Source organism: Ctenocephalides felis, unplaced genomic scaffold (assembly GCF_003426905.1).
Source record: "Ctenocephalides felis isolate EL2017-DRISC unplaced genomic scaffold, ASM342690v1 CF-g0.4_SCAFFOLD_01886, whole genome shotgun sequence".
Classification (NCBI taxonomy): Eukaryota; Metazoa; Arthropoda; class Insecta; order Siphonaptera; family Pulicidae; genus Ctenocephalides; species Ctenocephalides felis.
In genome coordinates, this window is record NW_020538040.1 from 171,079,503 (window position 1) to 171,107,002 (window position 27,500).

Sequence of the window (27,500 nt, forward strand, 5' to 3'; positions counted from 1 at the left end):
TCTTTCCAATCGCGAATTCAGAGATTATATGAATTTTGCCATAGCATTCCGAGTAGAAAGGGTTAAACTATTATTCATTAATACAATATTATTCTATACGTTTGCAAATATGCAAAAATAATATGTGGTTAAGGGAGGGAGCAGGATAAGCGGCACATTTGAGTAACATTAAAAAAAATTTTAGAAGAAAATTTGTTTTGGAATGATTTTTATAAAGGTTTGTTGAACTTGTAGTATAACCGATCGCAGCAACAGTTTAAAAATATTAAAATAATTTTCTGTTATCAATTTGTTTTCAACCTGAGTTGGGATACAATTTGTCACCGGTAATATACTCCGCCAGTATAATTATTTTAAAATATGTATTTGGAGCGGTGGGTCTATCTTATCCTGTCAGATAATTTAATTAACTAACATTAAGCGTAACTTATTATCTATGAATTTTTTTAGGCTCGTTACTTCTTTATATCTTACATGAATGATATACAGGGGCCTCTGTAAGAATATTTTAGTGCTTTGTACACAATGTTTTATTCTAATGAAGTACATAGTCATTTAGGCCCACGATGAAGTATACAATGTTTCTACAGCGCCGGGGCAGTTATATAGTATTTATATCTATTTATTTAAACATTTCTGATAGTTTTATAATTTAGTAGCAATGCAATTACGTATCAAAGCGAATGGCAAAAGTGTAACATAACTTATTAAATGGTAATATTTTATTTGCACGTTAGGACATGATCCAAATTTTTAAATTTTGCATTTTGCCATTTTATAGCAAAATTTTTATGTCCGTGTGTCACAAGCTTCTTTGTCTAGCTTTCAAGCAATATTACATGAAATTGATTTTAATTACTGCCGGTGACCCATAGACAATTTGCAACTAAAATTATGAAATACGTATTTTCATAGATAATTTGTATTGTTGAATCCTCCCTCTTATACTGGAGAAATTCAAGATGTTCTAATTTTGGATCAGTTTTTGTTTCCACCGTACCATCTAATACTTGTTTAGCCTTAGTTTAGTTTTTGTCTTTGAAGTTTAGTGTAAATGATAATAGTAAATGTGATTTGAGATAATAGATAATTCAGATTTCCAATTTAATTTGGAAGGACTACCACACATGTTAAACAAAACCAAAAATTGTCCAAGGTTGTTTTTGTTTTGTGAGGCATCATTGAATTTTTGTCTTGGTCTAACATTTTGGGTAACCTTCAAAATATTTTGTTTCAGATCAATATAGATAAATCTTAGTAGACTCCCGTATATGCTAAATTAATTTAAAGTTGTTTAATTATTGTGAGGCATCATTGAATCTTGATTTAGCAATTTGGGAGACTCCTAATAATTCTGAAACTGAATTATACGTCTAAGGATATATCTTTTATGATTTAACTGAAACTGGTATAATGTTAGTTTCTCAAAATTTATTCTGGTTTTTAGAATTAGTAAATTTTATAATTACCATTCGCAAAGAACGTAACTGCACTTTCTAAATGTATTTGAAAATGACTCAAACATAACAATAAGATATATTTTTTTATAAATTATATAACAAGTTTAATACTGGCCTAAAATTCTAATATTAAAAACGCTTCATGTATTTATGGCGTCTACTTTAGATGATTTAATTACAACTATAATATATTTTTAAAATACATCGTACTTAATTAATTAATTTAGAACGCGTGCTGTGTCAGTAAGCGTACGATCATACATATATTCACTCAGTTTCAAACATTCATAAATTTACATATTATTTTTACCTTTTACAATTAATAACTCATTAACATTAATGGGTTATGTTTCCAAAGAAAAAAAACTTAAAAATAAAATAAGTGAAGATTTTGTTAAACTGCTACTATGTCGAAAAACACAGGAACTTATAAGAAAAATCTTATAAACTTTCTCATATTTTATTTTTATAATATATTGTAACATTTACTATTTATTATATCTTTTTCTCAAAAAGTAGTTATTAGATTGTGTGCTATTGTCAATATAGATTTTAGTTTTTCAATTTAAACACGAGCTCTCGTTTGCTCGCCTTTTTCTGGTTTTGCATGACAAGTGGAAAAACATACATTATGTGCTTAACAATATCTATAAATAATTTTAACTTAATAAATATAAGCAACTCTATATTAGTTTAATAGTTTTAATAGTCGTCTGACTTATTATTACTGATCGCTGTTTATATTTTTGAAACCGATCACAAAAACATAAACTAACATTATAACCTTATCAATGCGATAATGGTTCGATTTATAATGAAGCTTTTAATTGCTTATTTATTTCTATTGCATTAATAAAATCTGCACATCAAGACATAAAATATATACGACATTTAAATTTATTTTCGTATTTGGCAGTTACGTTTTGTGACTAACTTGAAGCAAATTTGATGAACGTAGTAATAAATTAATTAGTAATTGAGTTGCTTATTTATTACTTAACAATCTGAAATAATAACAGTGGTAGTAAACATATACAGTTGACTAAAAGTTTTCCCCGAAGTAAACAATTCGAAATTACTCAAGATACAACTGTATAAGTCATATTTTCAAAAACATCAAAATGTCTTGATAATTTGATAGTCGATATTAGTTCTATTACATGTGACTTTCGTGAGGAAACTTCTAACCAGCCGAAGTATTGAATACTTTATTTGACCGCAAAGATTTTAATGCATCGCTAAGATTTATGTAGTGAGCCAGAAATTTTGCAAAAGGAAGTAAAATCACACCACATTCGGTTACGCCACTCGCATCAGCGCGCCCAATACGCCCGTAGCGGCCAGAACGGGTGCCACCAGGAGCAGGGACGGCAAGGACACGCTCGCCCCGTTGCAGAAGTCGGTTGTGCAGGAACAATAGTGGACCTGCACGTCGTGCGTGCCACTGCGTTTCACGCATTCCTTGTCGTCGCGTTCGTCAGCAATATAACCACAACCGCGCCATACACGCACCTCGCCGTAAACTGGAAGAAAAAATCACCACCACAATCAATGTACTATTTCTGATTTTGAATTTTTATAATTCTAACCATTAATGAAAAAATCTGATTTAATGGGCCAATTCTGCCGTAAAATAAACCAATGTGGCAACGCTATGTTATGCTGCTTTTTCATATAAAATGGTACTAAAAACTGTCAAAATGCTATGTAGGGTAGAGCGGGGCTAGTTGAGCATAGGGGCAAGTTGAGCAATCGAAATATCTCGAAAACTATTCACGTTCAGGCATTATATGGTGGAAAAATAGAGGTTTGGGAGAAATAAACATCCCGCGATCGCTAGTGGCCGCTGGACAAATGAGTGAGGCTCACGGCCGTTTTGTTTATTTTGAGACCAAAAAGTAAAAAAGTTATTCGTTTAGACCGTTTTATTTAGAAGTTTATTTTGAGACCAAAAATCAGATAAATGTTATTCTTCCATATAATTATAGTACTTTTATTATGCACAGGTATAATTCTCACTTTTTTTTTTATAAACTCACTTTTATTTTGAAATACCGAGTTGGGGTCAGTTGAGCATAGTTGCTAAACTAGTTCTGTCACTAAGACAATTACCATTAACTTCCAGAAATTAATTATTATTTTTAAGATTTAAGCTAATTCTATGAGTTATATTATAAAGAAATAATGATTTTAAACAAAAATACTGAATATAAAGGTAAAATAATTCCTAAGATACGATATTGTTTTGTTGATTTTACTTTTCGTTCATTATTCAAAGCAAATTACTATAAGTTTTGTTTTCTCTGTCAATAAAGACTATAAATATAGAACTGGTTATTAAAAACTTATTTTATTTCATCACTAATCGACATTGAACCTATGATTTCATTATACTTTCTTAGTGCTAAACTTGCCCCACCTATGGGGTACATTGAGCATACTTGACTTTTTGCATTTAAACAGCTGTAGCTTTTAAATTTTACTTATTACCAAAAAATAGTAGTAATAACACTTTTGTTAAGCGATAAACAACAAATCCATTAAGCCGTATAGCAATTTATTGAGACTTTTCATTGAAGAGCTACATCCGTTTAAGTAAAAATTTGCTCAACTAGCCTCCTACCATATTTGCTGTGCAGTCAGGCGTTTTGAATATATAACCTAACCCAGAAAACACACAAACGCCAAAGAAAAATCTTATCATAAGTGCATCTTTCTGATGTGGCATAATAATACATGCAAAAAGTTAGAGTTCATATGTAAAACTCATGGCAGCACAGTAAATACACAGCATTTTGACGGTTTTTAGTACCATTTCATATGAAAAAAGCATAACATAGCGTTGCCAAAACATTGGTCTATTTTAGGGCAGCATTGGCTCATGAATGACTTTAAAAAAACTAATTTTGTCCATAATGGCTCACATGACTAAAGGATAATTTAAGGGGAATTCGGGCCTAGAATTAAAAAAAATAATTTTTGGACATTTTTGAAACTATGTAGTCAAGAATATGTGTACAAAATGATTTTTCAGAATTTAAATCATTTTCAAAGATATATAGCTGTTAACCACCTTCTGTTTTCTTCCTCTGCGACGCGCGTTTTTTCGAAACTGTCTTTTTCGATACGATACCCACGATTTCTCAACTTTTACTGAACTTTTTACTATTTTTACTACTTTTACTGAACTATTTACTTGAAATTTGTAAATAGTCTTCTTGATAGACTTTTCTTCAGTATGACCTACACTTTTTCCAAAATTCAGATTTTAACTATTTTTTACAAAAATCGAGAATAAAAAAAAGTTGCAAAAAGTTTTTGTTTGTAGTTCATGAAATTGCGTCATTCATTATCTAAGATTTATATTATATATATATATATATATATATATATATATATATATATTTCTCTTCAGATTATTTGGAGGGCTGATATCATGGGTATGGTCAGGCGTCACGTGCCCATTTTTTGACACCCACTTCATCACCCTCTAGAATTAAAACCTTGAATATTTTTCATTTTCCTTGTCTCTGGACCAGAATAATCCTTTAATAATTCTTTTCGATACATTAAATTAGATGCATTTTACCTGATTATTAAATTCTTAACTTGCATCAAATATATGTGAAAAGAATGTTATATGGCACGATATTTCCGAAAAGAAAAATAAAACATATCTACATCGGTTATAACATACGTTTTATCATTTTATTAGTTTATACGAATATTTAATTTGCTAATATACCTCTTAAAATTTATTACTAATCAAATAAAATTTATATGCCTATAAAATAATAAAACTCTACAGTAAGATCGCTATTATCGAATATTTTTATGTTTTTTGATGATAGAGTCGTAAGTTGCTCTTAATTTTTTGTGACATTATTATGGTGAAGCTTACATAAAAATGGTGTTACGCTTTGGTGTAAATTTTTTAATAATTAAAAGTGTCTCATTGGTAACTAATTAGTATTAATAAGAACAAATAGAATAGCTCTAATTAGCTTCTGTTATGTGTATCAATATCAATTAGCATTTGTTAACTTTTGCAGTTAAAGCTCTACTAATACTTGTATATTCTGGTTTCGCGTCGTGTAAATATTATAATGACTCAAGTACACAAAGCATGTTTAGAAAATTCATTAAAAAGCAATTTAAATAAAAGACAAACATAAATAAGATAATTGCATATTAATTAGTATACATATATTTAATATATTTATTATTAAAATGTATTTTATTACTTTTTTGTGTCATTTTTCTGCAAATATTGTGCTTGACATCAGGGACGGCAGGTACGATCATGCTGCAGTTCATAATTCCTAGAGAGTACGGATTGAACGGATCTGCACATCTTGGGTCGTATCTGCTGTTACACGCGTAGCACAAAAGTGCGTCACCTGGAAAAGAAAATTTATATTCCACAAATTGATTTTTTTAATGTTAAACACAGAACTTAATTTTTAAATTATCGGCATGTAAGCTGTAACTCGAAAGATTTGCAATCTTGATTAAGAGAGAGAATCATTGCAATCTAGCTCCTCCCTCCTTAAGTAATACTTCTAACATGAACAAGAGGTAAGAGAAAGGCCGGAGGTAATGAGTAAATCAAAATTTGTACTCTTATGTAACCTTAAAATCTAATGACATTCCGATTTCTTCGTTGATGTACGCCCGTGAACCGAAACGAAAAATCTCTATTCACTCGACACGACGACTAAGCACAATCGACCCGTTTAAAAATGATTTCATCGAGAGCGAATGACGAAGAGTTCGGGCGTAACGCAACTTCCGTTGCATTTTCACAGGTTTACTCCCTAGTCGCGCCTAAAGAAATTTTACTTCAAAAACAATCCTGATTAAATGTGCGCATTTTTAATGCTTCCTACCAAAGCTCTTTAGAGCATTTTTTCAATGGAGGGCAATTCGATATCGACATATTTAAAAAAATTTAACTTCATAGTTCAACAAATAGTCTTAATTCTAGAATGCTTGTGGCAAGCTGGCAATTGATTTATTTTTTGGGTGTGAAAGAAGTGCTAGAAATGTTATTTAGAATTACGATTCCAAAGTTTAAAGGAACAAAAATGATAAAAATTATTCACCGAACCAAAAAATAGTTACTTTTGAACAAATTCCTAGGTTTTTCTTAAATACCGACGACGAGATTTTCAATCCGAATGGGATTAACGTTTTTTCTATTTTTTTCATATATATATATATATATATATATATATATATATAATTGTATATTCAAAATGTGATAATAGGGACGGCAATGATAGTGACAATGAAGGTTAAACATATAGGCAATGGTAAAGGACAGCGAAGGCAATAATAGTTTGGACAATGGTGATGTTAGGTATAATATCATTTACACCTATTATTTGTTTACATAAATCATCGTGTCTTATACCTATGGAATTTCAGATCATTGTTTATTATTGTATTCTTAGTTAGACTTCAATTTATTTACTTTCATTCTACTAAAAAGGCTAAAATTCTATAATAGTCATGATATATGTTTACTTTACCAATCCCTTACTTGATATGACAGTTGCTGTACAAATAATAATAAGTATGGAGGCTGAATAAATTACTTTATTTTCCTAACAGTTCCATCTAATCATTTACTAATTTACTTCATGTTTAATATTTACAGTTTTACTAGAGATGGTCAGCAAGCATGTTGCCAAAAAAGTTTTTACACTTCGTATTGAAGAAAATATTTTTCAACCTTTTGTTGATTTTAAAATATCATGATATTTGTGAATTCTAATCTCTTTATATCAATATTCTCATATTTTGAAATGCAATTTTATATCTAAATTGCATGTATGTGTATTTAACACAATGTTTCAATTAGATTCTCTTTGTAAAAGCCCGCATACAGGTTTTTTTTTCAAAAACGCATCGACATTTAATATAGCAATCGAGTATTGAACACGTCAATTACTGCACATTTTATTGTGTTTTTCCAATACATTTGTCTTTCCATAGGCGACATTGTTTTCGACGCTATTTATTTTACAGCAATCGCGTTTATTTGATTCTGATCAATAGACATAAATACTTGTTAACTTTGTTTCAATATTAAATTATAGAAAATGAAACTTATGCAATTGATTAAACGAAACTTAGGCAATATAGTTAACAGTAGATTTTGCGCCGGGATCAGAAAGCCAATTGAAATTCAATTAACATTCGATGAGTTGGCTGTAGTTTTGGGAACATAATGATGCACTAAATTTGAATGTATAATTTAATACTGATATGCTAAAAGCGATATATCATAGATCGATATGATTTTTAATTTTAATCCTTAATGTGTTAGATATGTCTAATTTATTGATGTTCTTCCGAAATGGTGAAATATGTGGTTAAATATTAAAATGCTGCGTGTAAATAGCCTTTTACGATTTTTTTTTATTTTTATTTTAATTTATTCAAGAGATCTGATAAAGTGTTGCATAACATAAATAACCCAAAGATTAAAATACATTCTGACGGAATTCTTCATTTGCCACCTTATTAAATTCGACTATCTACATAAAAGATATTTGTGCCTCACAGCATGTTGGGTTCATTGCGTTTATTTATTATTCTATCGTTATAAATGGTTTAAAAAAATCCTTAACAGATGCGTCTTTTGTATAAATTTTCCTTAGAATGTAGTCGCGTTAGGAAAAACTATATTATGTTTTAAAGGTTTAATGTGTTCGGTAAGCATAGTTTTGAATTGTCTGCGATTTTTTAAATTGTTTTCATATTATAGTTGTTTCATTGAATTTTGGCTTGTTTCTCCATTGTAAATTGAATTGCGATCTAAGCAATTAATTGAATAAACCAGATTTCGATTGAAAGACAATCGATTTTAAAAGAATTTTTTGTCATTGTGCTAAAATTGTTGACTAGTCGGAGTTCTAATTTATAAAATAATTTTTTCCAAGAAAAATAGAGTATACTCTATAGATGACACCAGCGTGAGTCTCTACGTCAAGTAAATTATTATTGTCAGTCGGATTGTTAATTTTTTGTTAAGGATACGTACGTTTGTTATTAGTTATAGTTATAGGATTGATTAGGTTTAAAGGGCAAGAGTTGTCGGTTAACATTTAATTGATATGCCGGTAATACATACATATTATATATATATATATATATATATATATATATATATATATAATGTAGTCTCGTTAATTCACTGTGCTATGACTAATTCAATTGAAAGTTGGGGCTTCACCAGCATTTCAAGTGTTAAAAAATTCTGAAGTTATTCTACGCTGTTCATACTCAAGCTCTTCATGGATCATTAATCGAAGTGCATTTTTTGTCGAGTACTTTGCATTATCATTGATGGAACAGTGTGCCATTTCATTGTTAACTCGATTAGAATTATAATAGGATTACTGTTGCTACGCCCTTACTGTTATATAATATCAAATCATTCGAGACTGTTACGTAAATGATTGGCTTTAAGACGAGTAGGAGTTAAGTCCTGTATTTGAAAAGCACAAATCCGGGGTAATGGATATATGTATACATATATTTCATTTATATATATATTCATATGATGTATTAGATTAACGTTTTTTGTTCATTGATATATCTTAGCATAGAATTTTTTAAATATCAGATCAACACCTTTTTATGTGTACATTACACATTTTAATGAAAATATACATGACGAATATTGATAAGCTGCATTTAATTTCAAACCTCTATCTCCCCTATTATATATTCAATAATATTCATTATCAAATTTTGCATCAAGTATGAAACTATTCTATGGTTTCTAAAAATTGTTGTTATAAATTTTATTATTTGTAGAGATTAATGGTTAAAAAAGACTTTTGTATATTGATTGTCTCTATGAAACGCGGTTGTCGGAGCGACCGTCAAAATCGTAGCACTCGTAGTGCTACGTGGCCTCCTTTTCTTACCACATAACCACAAACTGCAGGTTTAGTGAATCTGATAATCTATCAAAATGTATTATACCGAATTGTGGTAAATATAATATGTGGTCTTTGATTATGTATTTGAGGTAATATTTACTACAAATTTGTGGCCACAAATTATTAACCATACGTTTTGACCAGTAGATTTTCTATCATTTTAGCCAACTGGGCGACTATCATTTTAGCAATTGAGCCCAACTGGTCGACTGGAAATTAAAATTAACTTATAAAGATAAATATTCAGGTTATGATTAGTAATGATCGAAGGCTAATAAAAAATCAACTGATAAAAATGTATCCTTAATAATTTATAACGTATAGTTAATAAATAATTTATAGCGTATAGTTAATAAATAATTTATAGCGTATACTCAATAAACAATTTATAGCGTATAGTTAATAAATAATTTAATTGAGATTTGCGATGCTAATTGATTTAAATATGCTTGCAAATTCAGATAGCATTGAACGAATCATGATTATGACTGATCGTTGATGATGATATTATTATTTTATAGGGTTTATACAAAAACCGACATCTTAGGAAACCGGTTTTCAAATAGTATTTCCCCGAAACCGGTTTTGACCGGTTTCTAGTTTTCATATGAAAACTATTTGCTCGAATTATTCGAACAAAACAGAGAATTTCGAGTGTTTAATCACTCACAGCAGTTTTAGACTGAAATTATTTATTATTCAATTTTACTGATATTTTTTATGCAATTTAGTGAAACATAAATAATTGACCAGGATTAAATAATTTAAAAAAAAAATTATTACCCGTTGTTTATGCCAAATTTTTACATACAAGGGTGTAAATATTTCTATAATAGTGAAATGAAAGACTGCTTTGGATTTGCAATAGTATTTTTATCATTCCGGTGCATTTGGCATCGAAAACCGGTATTTTCTACTAAAACCGGTTCTTGAAAACTGACAAATCTTAGGTAATATCTATTTTTTATTATTTATATTGCTTCTTGATTCATTATATGCAGTTCTAATTATGTATTTTTATTACGTAGTGCTCTACATATATGAAAAAAAATGAATTGAAAATACAGGAAGAAATTCAATTGTCAAGTATTGGATAGCAAATATCCATGTCCTTAAGTATTGGAACAGTATCCTGTTCAGAAGTGAAGACCCTTTGTGTTTTCTTTATATAGTACCTTTTTCTCGAGATCTTTCAGATAAATTATTTATTTTAGGATATAATATGGTATCGCCGCTGTACGTAGACAGCGCTTTGTAAAGTTCTTTTTCAAGAAGCTACGCTTTGGTAACTTGACACTCGAGTATATTGACTTTGACTTGTTTTGAGGTGAAAATAAAAATTTCGAGGTTATATTTTTTTAAATCACGATTTAAACTAGTGCATTTTAAATTTCAACCATAACACGCAATTTGATAAGATAGAGTAGAATGCAATATAAAATCAATCTCGGACGGCAAATGAATACCAAAATTTACATTAAATTTGAATTTTAAAACATCAACTTATACGATGTCCTAATCGCTTTCAATTTCCTATAGTTTTAATCCTTTGTGGACCGAATTTTTGTTTTACATCCAAAAAAATGAAAATCAGTATATATAAGATAATATATGCAAATGATAAGCAAAAATTCTTTTTAAACAATTTTTTTGGTATTGATAAATTATGTGACTTTCAGGACACAGCAGCCTATAATATTTACACTTCTGTATATGAAAATGTTATTTCATGTAAAATGATCTTAGCAAAGGACTTAAATTAATTGCTTGTCATTATGGAATTAAGACACACGAAAAAGCCATAATTTAGTAAAATATAAAATAAAGTTGGAATGTAACCTGAAAGTTTCGCGGGCGGCCATAAAGGATTAATTTGAAGCACAAAATTAATGTTGGTAAAAATAATTCTAAGAATAGTTCAACTAACTTTTTATGCAATACAGCAATCGAGTTTTGAGCTGAATAAACTGTCAATTAATGCAAAATTTGTTTCTTTGCAATGCATTTATTTACCCAGATCGACGTTGTTTTAGACGATTGATATTTTATTATACTAACTTTCATTTGATTCTGATCAATGGCATAAGTACTTGCTAACTTAAGTTATAATGTCCCAATATTAAATTATGGAAAGTGAAAGTTATGCTATGCATTGAGCTTAACCGAAACTTAGGCAATATCGTTGACTGTGGAAATTGCACCGACATCAGAAATCCAGTTGAAATTCAATTAATATACGGAATTAGATGGCGGTAGTTTTGGAAACTGATGCAATAAGTTTGAATGTATAACTTAATATGGATATAGTAAAAGCAATATATATTTTAATTTTATTTGTCAAATTCAATCAAATTTTGAAAAATGCAATATGCAAACTTATGTTCTTTTTCGAGTAGCGGAGGTTTTGTGAAAAGGCTTTTATATTTTTTGGAAAATGAAAATTTTTATTTATCTTTACGTTTCAAAGGTTTCTGAACATTTTGGCATACCTTAGAGAAAATTAATGTATGTATGTTTATTTGTGTGTGTGTGTGTGTTCGGATTCAAATTTTAGTCGACGATTTTGTAAACACGGATTAACCGATTTGAATAATTCAGGAAACATTCGATTCGTTTTGACGGGGACACATGTTGATTAGTTTTTGTCGATAGGTGCAACCTTTTCGAAGATACGGGGTGAAAAGAGCCAATAATGGTAATTCAGTTTTTGAGAGAACGGAGCGTCCGAGACCAAATGAAGAATTGATGAAGTTTTGGGAAAGGCAGATTTATCGATTTTGGAGATTCAATAAAAAAGTGAAAAAAAAACGCCATTTGGTGGTCAAAAATGATCATTGGACATATGCACATCAAATTATCAGATTTTTTTTTTAATTTTATTTTCAATTGCAATCAGAATACAGGACAATTCTATGAGCTATTTGGCTTATGTCATTCACTCGCACACATATACACACACTTTCAAACACACATATAAATTAATCTGATGAATATTATATTGATAATTAGAAAATCACTTCAATAAGTGATTCTACTATTCTTTTCATATAAAGTTTTCGTGTAGTTCTAAGGGTCCTTTATATTATCTTTGGGCAGCTTTTTCTTCAGTCTTCTTGAAATTGGTGTCTCAAGAAGCTGAGTGACTATAGAGTTTGTATGATGTTCTAGTTTATGAAAATGATTGACGATGTTGATTTGTATAACTCTGTTTATAAATTCATATGAAGTTCGTCGTGTAAAGTCTTATTGCTTATGAACCACGGAGCATCTGTAATCTGCTTTAATATTTTCGATTGGGCACGTTGCATTAGCACTATGTTGGATTTGCTCGCACAACCCCACAGTTCTATGCCATAAGTCCATATTGGTTTATAGATAGAATTGACTTGCGTCCCAGAAGCCAGTATAGTTCAGCGGTTAGAATTTTTATAGTATTTAATTTTGGGCGAATATGGACCTTCCACGTCAGTCTGCGATTTGTTTACAAGTTTGTTTTGTCTATATTTCTATGGGTTCCGTACCAATGTTTAGCCGTTAGACTGCGATGCGGCGATGAGTCGCTTTGGTGAAAGTTCAAAATTTTCAAAAAATTTCAAAATACAAAAAAATCAATTTCATATTTCTCAAAAAAGTCAAATTTTATCAAAGTTTTCAAAAAGTTTCAAAGCTTTTTTTAAATTCTTCATTATCGGTGCGGAAAGTTCCAGCAATCTGTCTTATGACACGATGCCATGCACCACTAGTTATTACTATTATTTCTATCACTTCTGGTTAATTTTTGAGAATCTTGTCAAGTGGTTCACCGTTGCAACATTTGATAGGTTTCCCATTCGTTTTCGATTTGCGAGCGCGGGCGGCATTGGCGGCGTTTGATCGCGAGCCCGCAGCGCGTCGTTGTATTTCCGGCGTGTTATAATCGATAACTCGACCTAGTTCCTAGTCGCTCGTTTTTCCTTGTACGGAATCGGTTTAAGGAACGAATTGTGATTGTGTTAACAACACACCTGCCTTGCCGACTTTCTGACACACCGAGAAGAAAGAAAGACTCTCAAAAAGTCTGCCCACATTTGGGTAAAGGTCGACCGTGATTCGACTCTAGGGAAATAATTGTGTCTCAGATTTTTGATATCTACCGGATTTTTTTTTAATCAATCAGAACTACTTCGATACTTATGTAACTTGATTGAAATGCATTCTAAGATTGTACCTAACGTTGGAGAATATTATCTATTATGATCGTGGAAATTACCTATTTTGTCTCAGATTTTTGGTATCTACCGGATTTTTTTTAATCAATCAGAACTACTTCGATACATTTGTAACTTGATTGAATTGCATTCTAAGAAGATACTAACATTGGAGAATATTATCTATTAAGATTGTCGTGGAAATTATTTATTTTGAGAAAAATATAAGGTCTCAGATTTTTTTTGATATCTACCGGATTTTTTTTAATCAATCAGAAATACTTCGATACTCATGTAACTTAATTAAATTGCATTCTAAGAACATACCTAATATTAGAGAATATTATCTATTAAGATTGTTATAGAAAATATCTATTTTGAGGAAAATATAAGGGAAATAATTGTGCCTCAGATTTTTGATATCTACCGGATTTTTTTTAATCAATCAGAAATACTTCGATACTTATGTAACTTGATTGAATTGCATTCTAAGAACATACCTAACATTAGAGAATATTATCTATAAAGATAGTCGTGGAAATTATCTATTTTTAGAAAAATATAAGGGAAATAATTGTGTCTCAGATTTTTGATATCTACCGGATTTTTTTCAATCAATCAGAACTACTTCGATACTTATGTACTTGGTTGAATTGCATTCTAAGAACATACCTAATATTAGAGAATATTATCTATTAAGATTGTCGTGGAAATTATCTATTTTGAGAAAAATATAAATAAAAATTTTGAGATAATGACTTTATAAATTACTAATGTGAAACACTTCTATATATCTATTAAAATAAATGTAGATATTATTTTGTATTCCGAAAAATTTTGAAACTTTAGATAAAGTGTAAAGTGAAACTTTGCTCATCGTAACGTAGTTATTGAATCCTGTGCTCTTAAAAGTTTTTTTCCTATATTTTTTTTTATCTCGTCTCACTATCGTATACTAAACGTGAACGCATTTGTAAGATTAAAAATAATATAGAAGGACCAGTTTTAGATGAAGAGAACTAAAGTATTTTCTTCTCTTGTTAGTTTTTTTTTGGTTGTGAGCTCTGTTGTTTAGTTTATGAGACCTTAATGTAATTTGTAAGTAACGTTATTTAATTGTTTTATAAGATATATATTTTTAAGTTAGATTCAACTTTTTTTTATATATGATCCCTATAAAAGCTTAAATGTGGGTGGGGTAAAAAAGACCAACTGAATCTTCACTCCTAATAATAAATAGTGAATAAAAAGTTAATTGAGTTAATAAAAACAATTTAACAAGCGACAAATGATTAAATTATTATTCCAAAACTGCTGATGAATATTTCTGACAAAGTACCAGATCAAGGTTATATACAGTGTTATCTCTGTAAAAAATATACTCATGAAATCATTATTTTGCATTGAATAAAATGAAAATTATGACAAATTTTAGAAAAATAGTAAAAACACATATTACTATAATTAGGAATTAACTGGGAATTTTACTGAACATAGTTCGATAGTTATTTGTTTGATACGTGTTATATGTTGTGATGAAGTTCATTCGGTTTAGTCAGAATAAATACTTAAATTCAAATTGGACTTTCAAATATTATGTTTTCTAGAAACAACTACAACTTTTTAACATATTTTATATGTTTTGAGCTACAATTAACGAATTTTGATTATCTGTACAATTTAATAGTTAAAATCAACTTAAGTTTTATTTTTACAAATATTTCTAGTAAATTTTTATTTCAGTTACAAACGATTTAACTCTATTCGCGTGCATAAAATACCTACGTCTGGTGAACGAACGAACGACGATAAAATTGTATGTCAGTCAGAAATATCGAACTATTTGCTGAAATTAATGAAATTTGAATTGAAAGTTTTGAAAATGTTGCTCAAATAATAGTTGATCCTTTATTTAAACATACAATTATTGCATTAATATTTAAATTTAGGTATTTTTTTATAAATAAGTTAGTTTTTGTTGGATCCACATCACGATAATAATAGAAAACCCCATTGTAGTAGGTTTTACCAATGTGTGTCACACACGCCGCGTGGTAATGCTTCAAAATTTGGAACATGGTTTTCATTTCTTTCATTCGATTTTTTTATTTGAAAATTACCTTTTGATTATGTCATCTACTTTATATAATAAAATATCATTTATACACGTATGCATTATTAATGAGTGCACAACCAAAACATTTTGGCTATATGCCTATTTATTATTGCGCACACTTTGAGAATCTATTAATATAAATCTAATTATGATTTAGTCTGGCATAATTTTGAGACAAAGATGTGACATTGTAATTATTTTCAATCAAATTAGGATATATATATATATATATATATATATATATATATATATATATATGTGTGTGTGTGTGTGTATGTGTTATTTTTTAAATTATAATATTTTCAAATTGTAATAGCAACGTACTACTTCGGACATGTGTATGATTCTATGCAAATATCACTTAAATTTCCTTTTTCATGTGAATCTGCGATGATGAAACAATCATTGCACTTTACTTCAATTTTCAAAATAACGATTTCTTAAGTATTTTTCATAGTGATTGGTTTCTCTTTGGCATTTGCGAAAACATACTGCCTTGATTGGCAGTCTTGCAATCAATATATCTATTTCATAAAAATAAACAATCGCGTGATTGAACCAGCTCCGCGTGTTTTTCATCAAGGGCTGCCCGGAAGTGAATTAAAACACTCTGATATAGAACATTTTTCAATATATATATATATACATATGTATATATGTATATGTACACATATATTACATATACGCCGGATTATAAATACAAGTTAATTACAACTAAACATGACAAAAATATACTAATTTGAATTAAATACGAGTAGTAAGGGATTTGAGTCATCGTTAGATTTTGATACATTTAGAAAACCATGTTACAATCAGATCAAAATGTTCTTTCATCAGATCATGAATTAAATGTACAAATTTGATGATGATCATTAGCTTTATATTAGTCCAATCATTATATTAAGTTCATCTCGGAATTCGAGATACCCAGCTGTAAGTCTGTAAATACTTGTATATTGACACCTAAAAGTTGTCTCAAAACCTACATATGTTACCATATGTAGGTTTTGAGACAACTTTCAGGTGTCAATATACAAGTATTTACAGACTTACAGCTAGGTATCTCGAACTCCGAAATTCTTACCTTGTTTAAGATTAAATGGCTGGACTAAATACGCAAACAATACAATAAGTAGTATGAGATAAATATCCTTCTACAGCGCAAAAATTCAAATTTGTTATAATAGATGAATTATTTGTGTTTCTTCATTTGATTTTTATTGACGAAGAAGTGCAATTCAAAATTGTAACATAGTAAAATAGCTTATAGTTTCATAATAAAGCAATTAAAAAAAACAGAAGATTGTTGAATTTTGCGCTTTAGAAGCATATTTATCTCATACTACTTATTGTATTGTATCTGATTAATTTTTTTTAAATTTTGATGAAACTTGCAGAGACACTTGCATTTTTTTGTTAGGAAAATACCTCTAAGTTGACCAATTTTGAAAATTTTAAATTCATAGTTCAACAAAAAGTCTCAATTCTTGAGGACTCTGGTCAATTGCCATTGTTTTTGACTATGGTCTTAGAAATGTTATTTACAGTTACGAATCCAAAGCTTAAATGAACAAAATTAATAAAAAATTTATTTAATTTAAAATAGTCACATTTTTACCAAAGCTCTAGGTAGAATGCACTTAAAAGCTCATAATTTTCAAACTACGTAAGATCTTTTTTTTTTTAATTATGGGGGCGTCCATTAATCACGTGAGGTTTTTAGTGCGAGAGGGGGTTGACAAAAAATCACGAAATGTTACATAAGAAAGGGAGGGGTATAGTAAGATATCACGTCTATTTATTTTTCACCTAAATTAAAACAAAAATCTTAACATTTTCAAAAAAAAAAAAATCAAAAATTTTACAATTTCTTCTTGCAACTAAATATACACTTGTTATTTGGTGGGATAGGGGGTTAATTTTCATTATCACTACGTATCACCAAGGGGGAGGGGGTCCAAAAATCCTTAAAAATCGATTACATGATTAATGAACGCTCTATATTTATTCATTTATTTTATTGCTTTATTTTATATTAAAACTCATTGAATAAGTTTGTCACCATTTCCTACATTCGGCCTAATTAAATTTATTTTTAAACTGTTAAATATATTTTGTTGTTTATGAATAGAAAATAGAATACAAGAAAATACCTCGTTAGATTCAGAATCATTTTTTTATTATTCTTTTTCATCCAGACCTCAATATGTAGTGATATAATAAAGTTATTATAATATATTATATTACATAGTTAAAGTTATTAAACATATTTATAGAATTATTTTAGATTTCGATAAAATTCTTAAAACTTAAAAGTATGATTTGCGCATAGAAACTTGCTATTAAAATGTTGATGTGCTCTTAAAAAAATAAAATTAAATTTATTTCTAAACTTTTTTATGTGTTGTACTGTTTATGAATAGAAAATAGAGTGCAAGAAAATATGTTATACTCAGTTATGGTTTAAGGAAATTTTATATGCAATAGTTGTAAAATTAAAAATATTTATAGAATTATTTTAGGTTTCGATAAAATTCTTGAACCTTAAAAAAAGTATGAAGTGATACTTTGCGCATAGAAAGGAACGTGCTTTGGAAATGTTAATACGTGTTTTTAAAAAATAAAATTAAATTCATTTTTAAACATTTTATGTATTGTACTGTTTATCAATAGAAAATAGAATGCAAGAAAATATGTTATACTCAGTTATGGTTTAAGGAAATTAATAATGCGATAGTTGATAGAAGAATAGATGTACGAATATCAGAATCATTTTTCACTAATTCTTGATCAAGATATTGATTGTACTGTACCAAAATAGTTGGATTAAGGACTTGGAAGCAAAATTGCCATGTCGATTTTGTTTATATGTATTTAGTGGTTAATATATGGATTTTAATGATCAAAGAATGCGTTAAACGGATTATTTTTGTGACCTATATGTTTGCAATCACGAATGCGCTATCATAGTCTGAAACAGATGTGAAAATAACTCGACGATGTTACGTAAATTTGTCTGCTACGTTTACTCGTCATTCGTAGTACGTCAACGAATCTTCAAATAACTCGAATTTCAATGCACCTTGCGTGTGTGCCGAGCATTATTTTGGTGTATCCGTTGTTTTACTGAATTACTCTTTCAGATGATAACATCAGGCAAATAAAAACACTGTGAATGTCGAAGGAAAGGTATACCATGCCCTCCGTAGCCATACATAATTGAACGACTTCGAGCACTTTACTGCTCTCTGTGCGCTCCAGAATTCTAGACTTAAATTTCCGTAGACGTGTCCTCAAAGGCTGGTGACAGCCGACGAGAAACCCCCGGTGAAAGAGGTAAGGGGTTAAAGCAAAGAAGGCATTTTCACCGAGTAATGTTCCTTTCTTTCGATATTCATATAACATATATTTATTGGTATTATAGAAATATATAAATTAATAAAGAGATATTTCTATGTTTTATAAAAATATATTAAAAATTATGATTATCAAAACTATACAAAATGTCATGACATGAATATTTGTTTCTATAAAATTCCAAGGCTCCTTGATTCCCACATATACTCCCTTCAAGGAGCTTTGGAATTTGATAGGAACAAAATATTCATGTAATGACATTCTGTATAGTTTTGATAATAATATATTTTAATACATTTTATAATACATAGAAATATATTTCTACTTATTTATATATTTCTTAACTATAATACGTTGCTAGAGAATTAGTTACACAGTCATAATCGATACGCAACGAATTAGTTAAATATTTGCTACGCCACTTTTTTTTATAAAATTTGCTAACAGTCCAGTTATTTATGCATATGTATTTCTGAGTATGAGATATGCCGTTTTTAACTTTCCGTAGGATAAGTTATAGTACTCGCAAAAAATCGAAAATGAAAATTTTCATATATAATTTATATTAGTTTTTGGCAAAGGCAGGTCTAACCGTTTCGAAGAAACAGGGCAAAAAGTGCCAAAAACGGTAATACAGTTTTTAAGAGAACGGAGCGTCCGCTTTTGATAATTCAAAAAGCATTTTATTTGTATCGGCAATATGAAGAACTGATTAAATTTTTGGGAGGGCAGGTCTAGCGGTTTCGGAGATCTAGTACAAAAAGTAGAAAAAAATGTCATTTGGCGGTTAAAAATGGTTGTTAGACATATATATGCACATGAAATTATCAGATATTTTATGAAGATTTTAATAATAAGTATAAATTTTGTTAACATTTCTATGGGTTCCGTAACATCGTTCGTCCGTTAGTCTACAACGCGGCGCCCACGCGCTTCGATATTTTATCTCTTTGAAGTTAAAGCAGTGCGATTGCTTTGGAAACATGTTCAAAATTTCCAAAAATATTTCAAAATATAAAAAAAACTTCTTATTCAGTCATTTTTTCAAAAATTTAAAATATCTCAAAAATCTAATTTTTTTAAAGCTTAAAAAAAATTCTTAATCGTTTTTATAAAATATTTAATTTTGGGTACGGGTTAATTTTTAAATTCCAGCAATTTGCCTTAAGGCACGATGCCATACACCACTAGTTGTTTATATTGTTCATTGCAAAGTTATTGCTGTAAAGCTTCTACGTAACTACATACTTAAATCAAACGAAATCGAGAAGAAATCTCAAAATTACATTAAATGTTCTAAAATTGCCTTATGATGGTTTTACGACACACTCAAACAAAATTAGCTTGGCTAGAAATATTTCTTCGTTATAATCGTCATTGCAGCTTTTTTAATTGCATTTAAAAGTACAAATGTTTAATATGGGAAAGTTTTATTTACAATATTTATTTTTGGAAAAAATATAACTTTTCTTCAATTGATATTAAATATGTAATTAATTAATATATAAGTATTTTGAGTGGATTTTGCTTCGAGTCCTTAGGTTGGAGTGCGGACTATCTTAAAATTAATATAAAGAATTAAAACTTTCCGAGAATTTTTTTATTATTTTAGAAGCATTTTGATTTGAAAAAAGAAATTCAAAAATATCCATATTAAGGACTACGTTCAACAAAACAAAGCACATGCTTGTTTTTTCTAATATCATGCTAACTACACTTTTATTTTTAGTTTTAAATCTTACTTAAATTAGACGCACTATATGCACGTATTTTCTTTTATGTTTCTTCTTAATATGATTTCCAATAATGTTTTTATAAAATGCATAAATCGTTGAATATTATAGCACATATTATCAATTTATCATACTATAATCTATTTGCGAATGAAATTTATCAAATTGTTTTGAGTACCTATCTAGATAAATAATTAAATTTTCACAAGTAATTAAGCACTTCAATTAAGTGTTTATGCACTTTTATCTCATTTCTTTATTTTTACTTTTCACATTTCTATCGATGTTTGTAAAATATTTTATTTACTTGAATTATATATTAATGAAAATTTTGATTCGATAAAAAAAGATAATTTATATATGTAAAATGTTTTAAACATTTATGCTGTAGGTGTGACAAGTTCTCATTGAAATGTTAAGAAAAGCATATTCCTTGAAGATATTAATAATTTGAAATTGAACAAGATTATATTATATATACATAATATAATATAAAACTTCAGAGTGCGAAAGAAATCAAATTAGAATTGATTTTGTTTCCTTTCTTGTCACTTTACATCAGTCATGATTGGGGTTGACATGTCGACCTTAATTTTATCAGACTACTTCAGTTAATGTCTAGTGGAAATATTTAATTTCTTGAATTCGATTATTTAGATTGTTACTTCGTATATAGTAGAAGAACGTGGGTATAATATATTTCATATTTTTTTGACATGATATTAGTGATATAGCTTTATATCAATAAAAAATTCTTATAGATTATAGGTATAATATTACATTTTTTTACACTATGATATTAGTAATATAGCTCCAGGTAGGGTCATATATAAGCAATTAAATTAGTGGTTGGATCCGTGGATAAAATGTTGGTTTTGTAGATTAGTGGTTAGAGATATGAGATTTCAATTAAAAGTCCCAAGTCTGATATGTACTTCGATCAGCCTGATGTCAAGCAGTAGTGACATCGGTTTTCACGTAGAAATATAGATAGCAATATGTCGTAGTCAGTTCAGTCAAGTCATCACAAGAGTTTATAGGACTCTCAAGTTCTGATCGCTTTTCACTTAATATATACCCAAAAATATGGCTTGTTCCTGTATATTTTGGAGGATAATAGATAAATTGGATGATTATTCTAGAAGTTTTATAGAGTTGTTGTAATTTCTTAAGAGTTACTCATCCAATTATCCTAAATTTACGTCAGTACATCTTTAAAACTACAAATGTCGTTTGTAGGTAATGTCGTTTTGTCATTTTTTTTAAGTATTTGTTATATCAGTACAATATTTAATGATTATCAAATCGCACATACATCTTTAAAAATACAAATATTGAAGGTAATGTTATTTTGACAATTTTTTTTTTGAGTTTTTGTTATATGAGTACAATATTTAATGATTGTCATTTTGTTGGCAACCAAATACTGAAATTGTATTATATAACGAAAAATTCTGCAGCATTTTAATTTGGAAGCTACTTTTGTATACCATTTTATTACATTTATTAAAATTTTATAATTTAAATATTATTTTTAGGTTTAAAGTAATCAAATACGCACAATCAAGGCGACTTAGTGCTGAAAAACGTACAAATATCTATTTTAATTACTAGTAATTGGTAATCACAAAATGGGTAATTAACTAAATAATTAAGTAAATGCCAAAGATATTTTTACAATTTAATTGCACGAAATATTGCAGAATTATTTCTTTATGAGTTACGTTTTTTTTTTACTTTGAAATCTGGTACATTCGACAGATTGGGCACGACTTGAGCAACCTTACGATATATATATATAAGATATATATAAGATATATATATATATAAGATAGAAATTTTATATAAATGGGATAATTTGTACGAGTAGTTTTTGTGCAAAATTATTATATTCAAAATGCAGAATTTTCAAAAATTTGTTAAAAATTAGACTACAAAATAAAATTTATATCAGACTCAAAATAAAATTTGAACAATTTGATACAGAAATAATTAAATTGAACATTTTTAATCGCAAACGTACGAGGGAAAATCCGTATATTTTCTTGCTTTAGTATTATAAGTAGGTATTTTTATAATATTTTTTATTGACCTTGTAATCTGGTACATTGACCAGGCAGGGTACGACTTGAGCAACCTTAGTCTATATATAAGATATAAATTTTATATAAACGGGATCATTTTTACGAGTGTTTTCGTACAAAATTACTATATAGAAAATGCAGAAATTGCAATTATTTTTTTTGAAAATCAGACTACAAAATAAAATTTGTATCAGACTCAAGATAAAATTTGAACAATTTGATGCAGAAATAATTAGACTGAACATTTTTAATCGCAAACGTACGAGTAAAAATCCGTATATTTTCCTGTATCAGTATTATTATAAGTAGGTATTTTTATGATATCTACGTCAGAGCCCTTCAGAATGATGAAACCCATTTGACGGCGACAGTGCGTGCAATGCGTCCTAGTCCTAGGTGGAACGCTAGTGACCAAGACACCGTTTCTATTTCCAGCATGTCGTGTGACATTTGGCATGTCATCAATAACCAACACCAGACCGAACCGCCGTGTACCATACATCATTCATTAAATACCCCTTTGGAACAAATAGACCATTTAGAACGAAAGAAAAATCTATAACGTACACGGCAACGTAATTTTTTAAGAAAATGGTATAAATGAAATTTGTTATAAAAAAAAATTACTACTTATATGTAATAATTACTTCCATTATTCATTATACAGGGTGATAGTATTGACCTTATCTGCCCTGAAAAAATTAGAAAAAAAAGAGTGCGCGTAAGGTTCACACACGATTGAAGTAAATCTTACTTACTACTGTACAAGATGGCATTTAAGTAAAAATAAATACCTCATATAACAATTTTGAATAATGTGTATTAGTAATATGATAACATTCGTGATACACACATTTATTAGCGTCAACTAATACTCATTTATATAATGATAAATTATAAATTATATATTTATAAAAAGCATTAAAAATATGTATAATATTTAAAAACAATAATGTAATTAAAGTCATACTTCAAATATGACATGATCGGTTTGTCATTGTAATTAGCATCTAGTAATGAACCTTCATTAGAGAAATAAAGTAATTGCTGATTAATAAATTCTATAATATTTGTTCACACAGTGGATTATGTTAAACAACGCCTAAACAAATATTGTTACCGCAACTTTACTCATCATGCAATTGTGTTTGAAAAACTTCATGTAATTAAAATTAACATACATTCATTGACTGCTGGTATTTTTTTTACTTTTTCGCTGGCGATATAATCTCATTCTTTGAACAGCTATAATATCTGTCTTGCCTAAAAATATTTCCCATTTTAACTTTGGAACTGTGAATAACATTTCTAAGACCACAGTAAACAATAGAAACTCCATTTTCTCAAGTTTCCAAAAATTAAAATTTTTGTTGAACTATGGATTTAATTGTTTTAAAATCGGTCGACTTTGAGAGATCCTCCTTTAAAAAAGTGTACTGAAGTGTGTTGACAAATTTTATCAAAAGTTGGCGCATTTATTCAGGATTGTAAAAAGGTGAAATATTTGATAATTTTATTATTGAAAAATTTCGAGTAAAAAATAAAAACCTAAAAATTGGACGATAACTTCTAAAGCATTTTGCTCACATTTTTTAGCTCAAATGGTTTGCTCTCGCATATTGAATCTTACGAACATTTGAACTAGTAAAAATTGTCATTTATAAACTTTTATTTTTTAACAAAAGTTTATCAAAAAAGTATGTTACAAAAGTAACTACCAAGTACTACAAATAAATATACAAATTTTATGAAGTATCGAAAACGTAAATACGTACAAAATCATATTTTGATTCAATTTTTAATATCAGTTCATTTATAATAATAAATATACAAACTAAAATTGTCAATTAAAAATGTTAATAATATCTATATTAAACATTATTATTTTATTCCCATTTAGAATTTGCGAATAATATTAATAATAAAGACTTTCCTAACAAAATTTAAATATGTAATTTAAATGTATATATAAATACTTATATGTATTGTTATTATACTATTAGTATTAATTATATGTATATATAATTACTAATAGATACAGTAATTATTCATGTGCTAATTCATCTCAGATAGTTTGATATATCGTACAAAAAACATTTAGTTATCTAATAAAACACTAACGTATGTACAATTCCAAATCAAATCATGTACAAAAATATTTATTTAAACCATTAACAAAATTTTCAATATTTTTAAATTAGTAAAACATCAATTTAAGTGACGGTAAAATATTGTTGATAACAGTTATCTATCCATAAGTTGATAAATCCATTTTCAGTTCATAATAATCATCTATCGAGTTGATAAACTATTATTCGCGTTGATAAATCCATTTTAAATTCATTATAATTTAAGTTGTCCCAGCAACTAATTTTGTAATATAAGAATGAAATATATTGAATTCATTCATCGAAAATATAACTATATATTTCCTATAAACACATTCAATAATATATAACTTCATTAATTTAATCCCCGTTAAAATCTAGTCACATGTGTTGTTGGCGATATAGTTCAATCAAATGTAATTAATAATTACTGGACCACCACCAAAATTAGATAACACCTATTCAACACTAGTTTCCACTCATGTTCGGTATGACATTGATTCGTTTTACATGTTAATTAAATTTTATAAAAATTCCAAATATTGTATATTTATTTATACAATATAGACTCTATATTATAGAGTCATTTTTTGTTGATGATTGATGTCTTTTTTTATCCGTTCGTTTTAAAACGTTGTATTTGTGTTTTTTCGTGCTAAAGTTACATGATTTAGTGACGTAGAATGCTTAGCGTTCAAATAATATGTACGTTGAGGTTTGAATTGTTTTTTCTTTTAAATATTTAATGGGCAGTGTAATAGCTAGTACAATGAATACAACAGAATACAGAGCACGTAATCTTTTACAAAACTTACCATTTTTATGGACGTTTCTATTTTAGTATTAAAATATTTTCGTTGCTTTATTTCTGAAACACACGTGAATCGATTTTCTCGTCACACAGTTTCTTTAATTTCTAAAAATATCTTGTTTTTCATGTTTTCTTAATTTTATAGTTTATTGCGATGATTATTCTCAGAAATATTTTTAAACTTTGAAAAATAATTTTGAACACTATCACGGTACTTGCGTTCAGTTTTTGAGAAAATTAGGTCAATTAATAACATTTATATAGCAGTAAATAATATTTATTTAATATTGATTAATTTATAATACTTTTATATAAAAAGTTGAAAAATTGTTTATAACATACGAATTATTAGGTAAATAAGATTTAAATGATTGTTTAATATAAAAAGGTAGAATAAAATGATATTATTTAACTTATGTAATAATGTAAAGGTTGTTTGAAGAATAGATTATGTGATTTTTTCCAGAATTTTACATGTATATTCTATAAGTATTAGTTCTACTATAATTCACAAATACTGCATTATTATTTTGGTGTTAATGCTTTATGTGCGCTTTATTATGTAATATATCTCTTGGGTTGATTTAAAACTGTATTTTCCACGATGCGGTTATGCATTAATCGATAAAGACATAGAGATAGAGAATTAGATAAGTTTCTAATAATTACCTAAAATACATTTTTATGACTAGTTCACTATTTTTTAATTGTAATTTCAAACTTACCGGCATCGAGTAAACTAAATAACACAACAATCGTCAACGCTGAACTCAAACACGTTTTCAAAGACCCCATCTTATATGGTTCCGAAACACTTCTGTTCTTATTCTTTTGTTCTAGAAAAAAAAATCCACCACCTGAGGGTAACTTTCCGATCACGGTCTTACTGCTAGCGGAAAAATCAGCGAGTTTTGTCAACAAACGCGGTAATTTCGAACCATCGGGCGGTATTATGTAACGAACATTCACGGCGATTGATTGAAAAGCAGCATTGTAGAATTTGACGTTCCGCACGGTTCAGGGCCCGAGCGCTTGTGCCCGCGAACGTAGCGTTGTTCCTCGGTCGCACCGCAGACTTCGATCGGCACCGACGAACGACGTTCTGACGTTGCCTGCTTGCGCCGTTTTCCTACTTTCCATGCGCTTTTCATATCGCCCATAGCACTACGTAGTCGGCGGTCGACACGCCGTAGCATTTTCCGTTCTGTGCTGTGCTACGACTGCCGTAGCACGAGAGCCGGACGTACAGTTTGCTCAAAGCTCACTTCCTGACGGGGGAGGTTTTCACGAAAGCTCTTGAAACGTTTACTAGTGTTTCTCTACCAAAACCGGTTGGCCACATATCATCTTATTTATGGTCATATTTCCAAGTTATCTAAAATACTATAAATCTGTAAAATAAAATACACCAGTTTAAACTAGTGATGAAATATTTGCAAATCCTTTAATAATTTCACTTATAACTTGAATATATTACACAGGCCTACAAAAAAAATTTTTTTTGTGCATCAAATGTTAGAGCTTTTCTGCGATAGCACCTTCATAGAAGTTATGTTATATTCTGTAGTAAATCATTGCAGATTCTTTTTTTGAGACGCTTTGGTGGTAAAGGCTTGAGCAGATCTGACGCTAATACGTTTGGATGACGACTCCTTCTCACGCAGACAAATAATATATAACTGTAAC

The 27,500-nt window shown here is 28.8% G+C and overlaps 2 protein-coding genes across 2 annotated transcripts in view; one reads left to right on the forward strand and one right to left on the reverse strand.

Moving 5' to 3' along the window:
- The window catches only part of LOC113377141, a 642,509-nt gene that overhangs the window by 46,808 nt on the left and 568,201 nt on the right, over positions 1-27,500 (forward strand). The window lies entirely within an intron of this gene.
- Positions 2,635-26,609, reverse strand: LOC113376260. The gene is made up of 3 exons (XM_026616168.1): positions 26,540-26,609; positions 5,705-5,860; positions 2,635-2,983 (listed from the first exon to the last, which is right to left on the reverse strand). The coding sequence occupies exons 1-3, from the start codon at positions 26,607-26,609 to the stop codon at positions 2,760-2,762; spliced, it is 450 nt and encodes a 149-aa protein (XP_026471953.1). The 3' UTR covers positions 2,635-2,759.

Coding starts and splice junctions, on each gene's coding strand:
- LOC113376260 (XM_026616168.1), bottom strand. CDS start 26,609: ATGGGGTCTTTGAAAACGTGTTTGAGTTCAGCGTTGACGATTGTTGTG. Junction 5,861..26,539: donor ATTTAGTTTACTCGATGCCG/GTAAGTTTGAAA, acceptor TTTCTTTTCCAG/GTGACGCACTTTTGTGCTAC. Junction 2,984..5,704: donor CAGAAAAATGACACAAAAAA/GTAATAAAATAC, acceptor TTTTTCTTCCAG/TTTACGGCGAGGTGCGTGTA.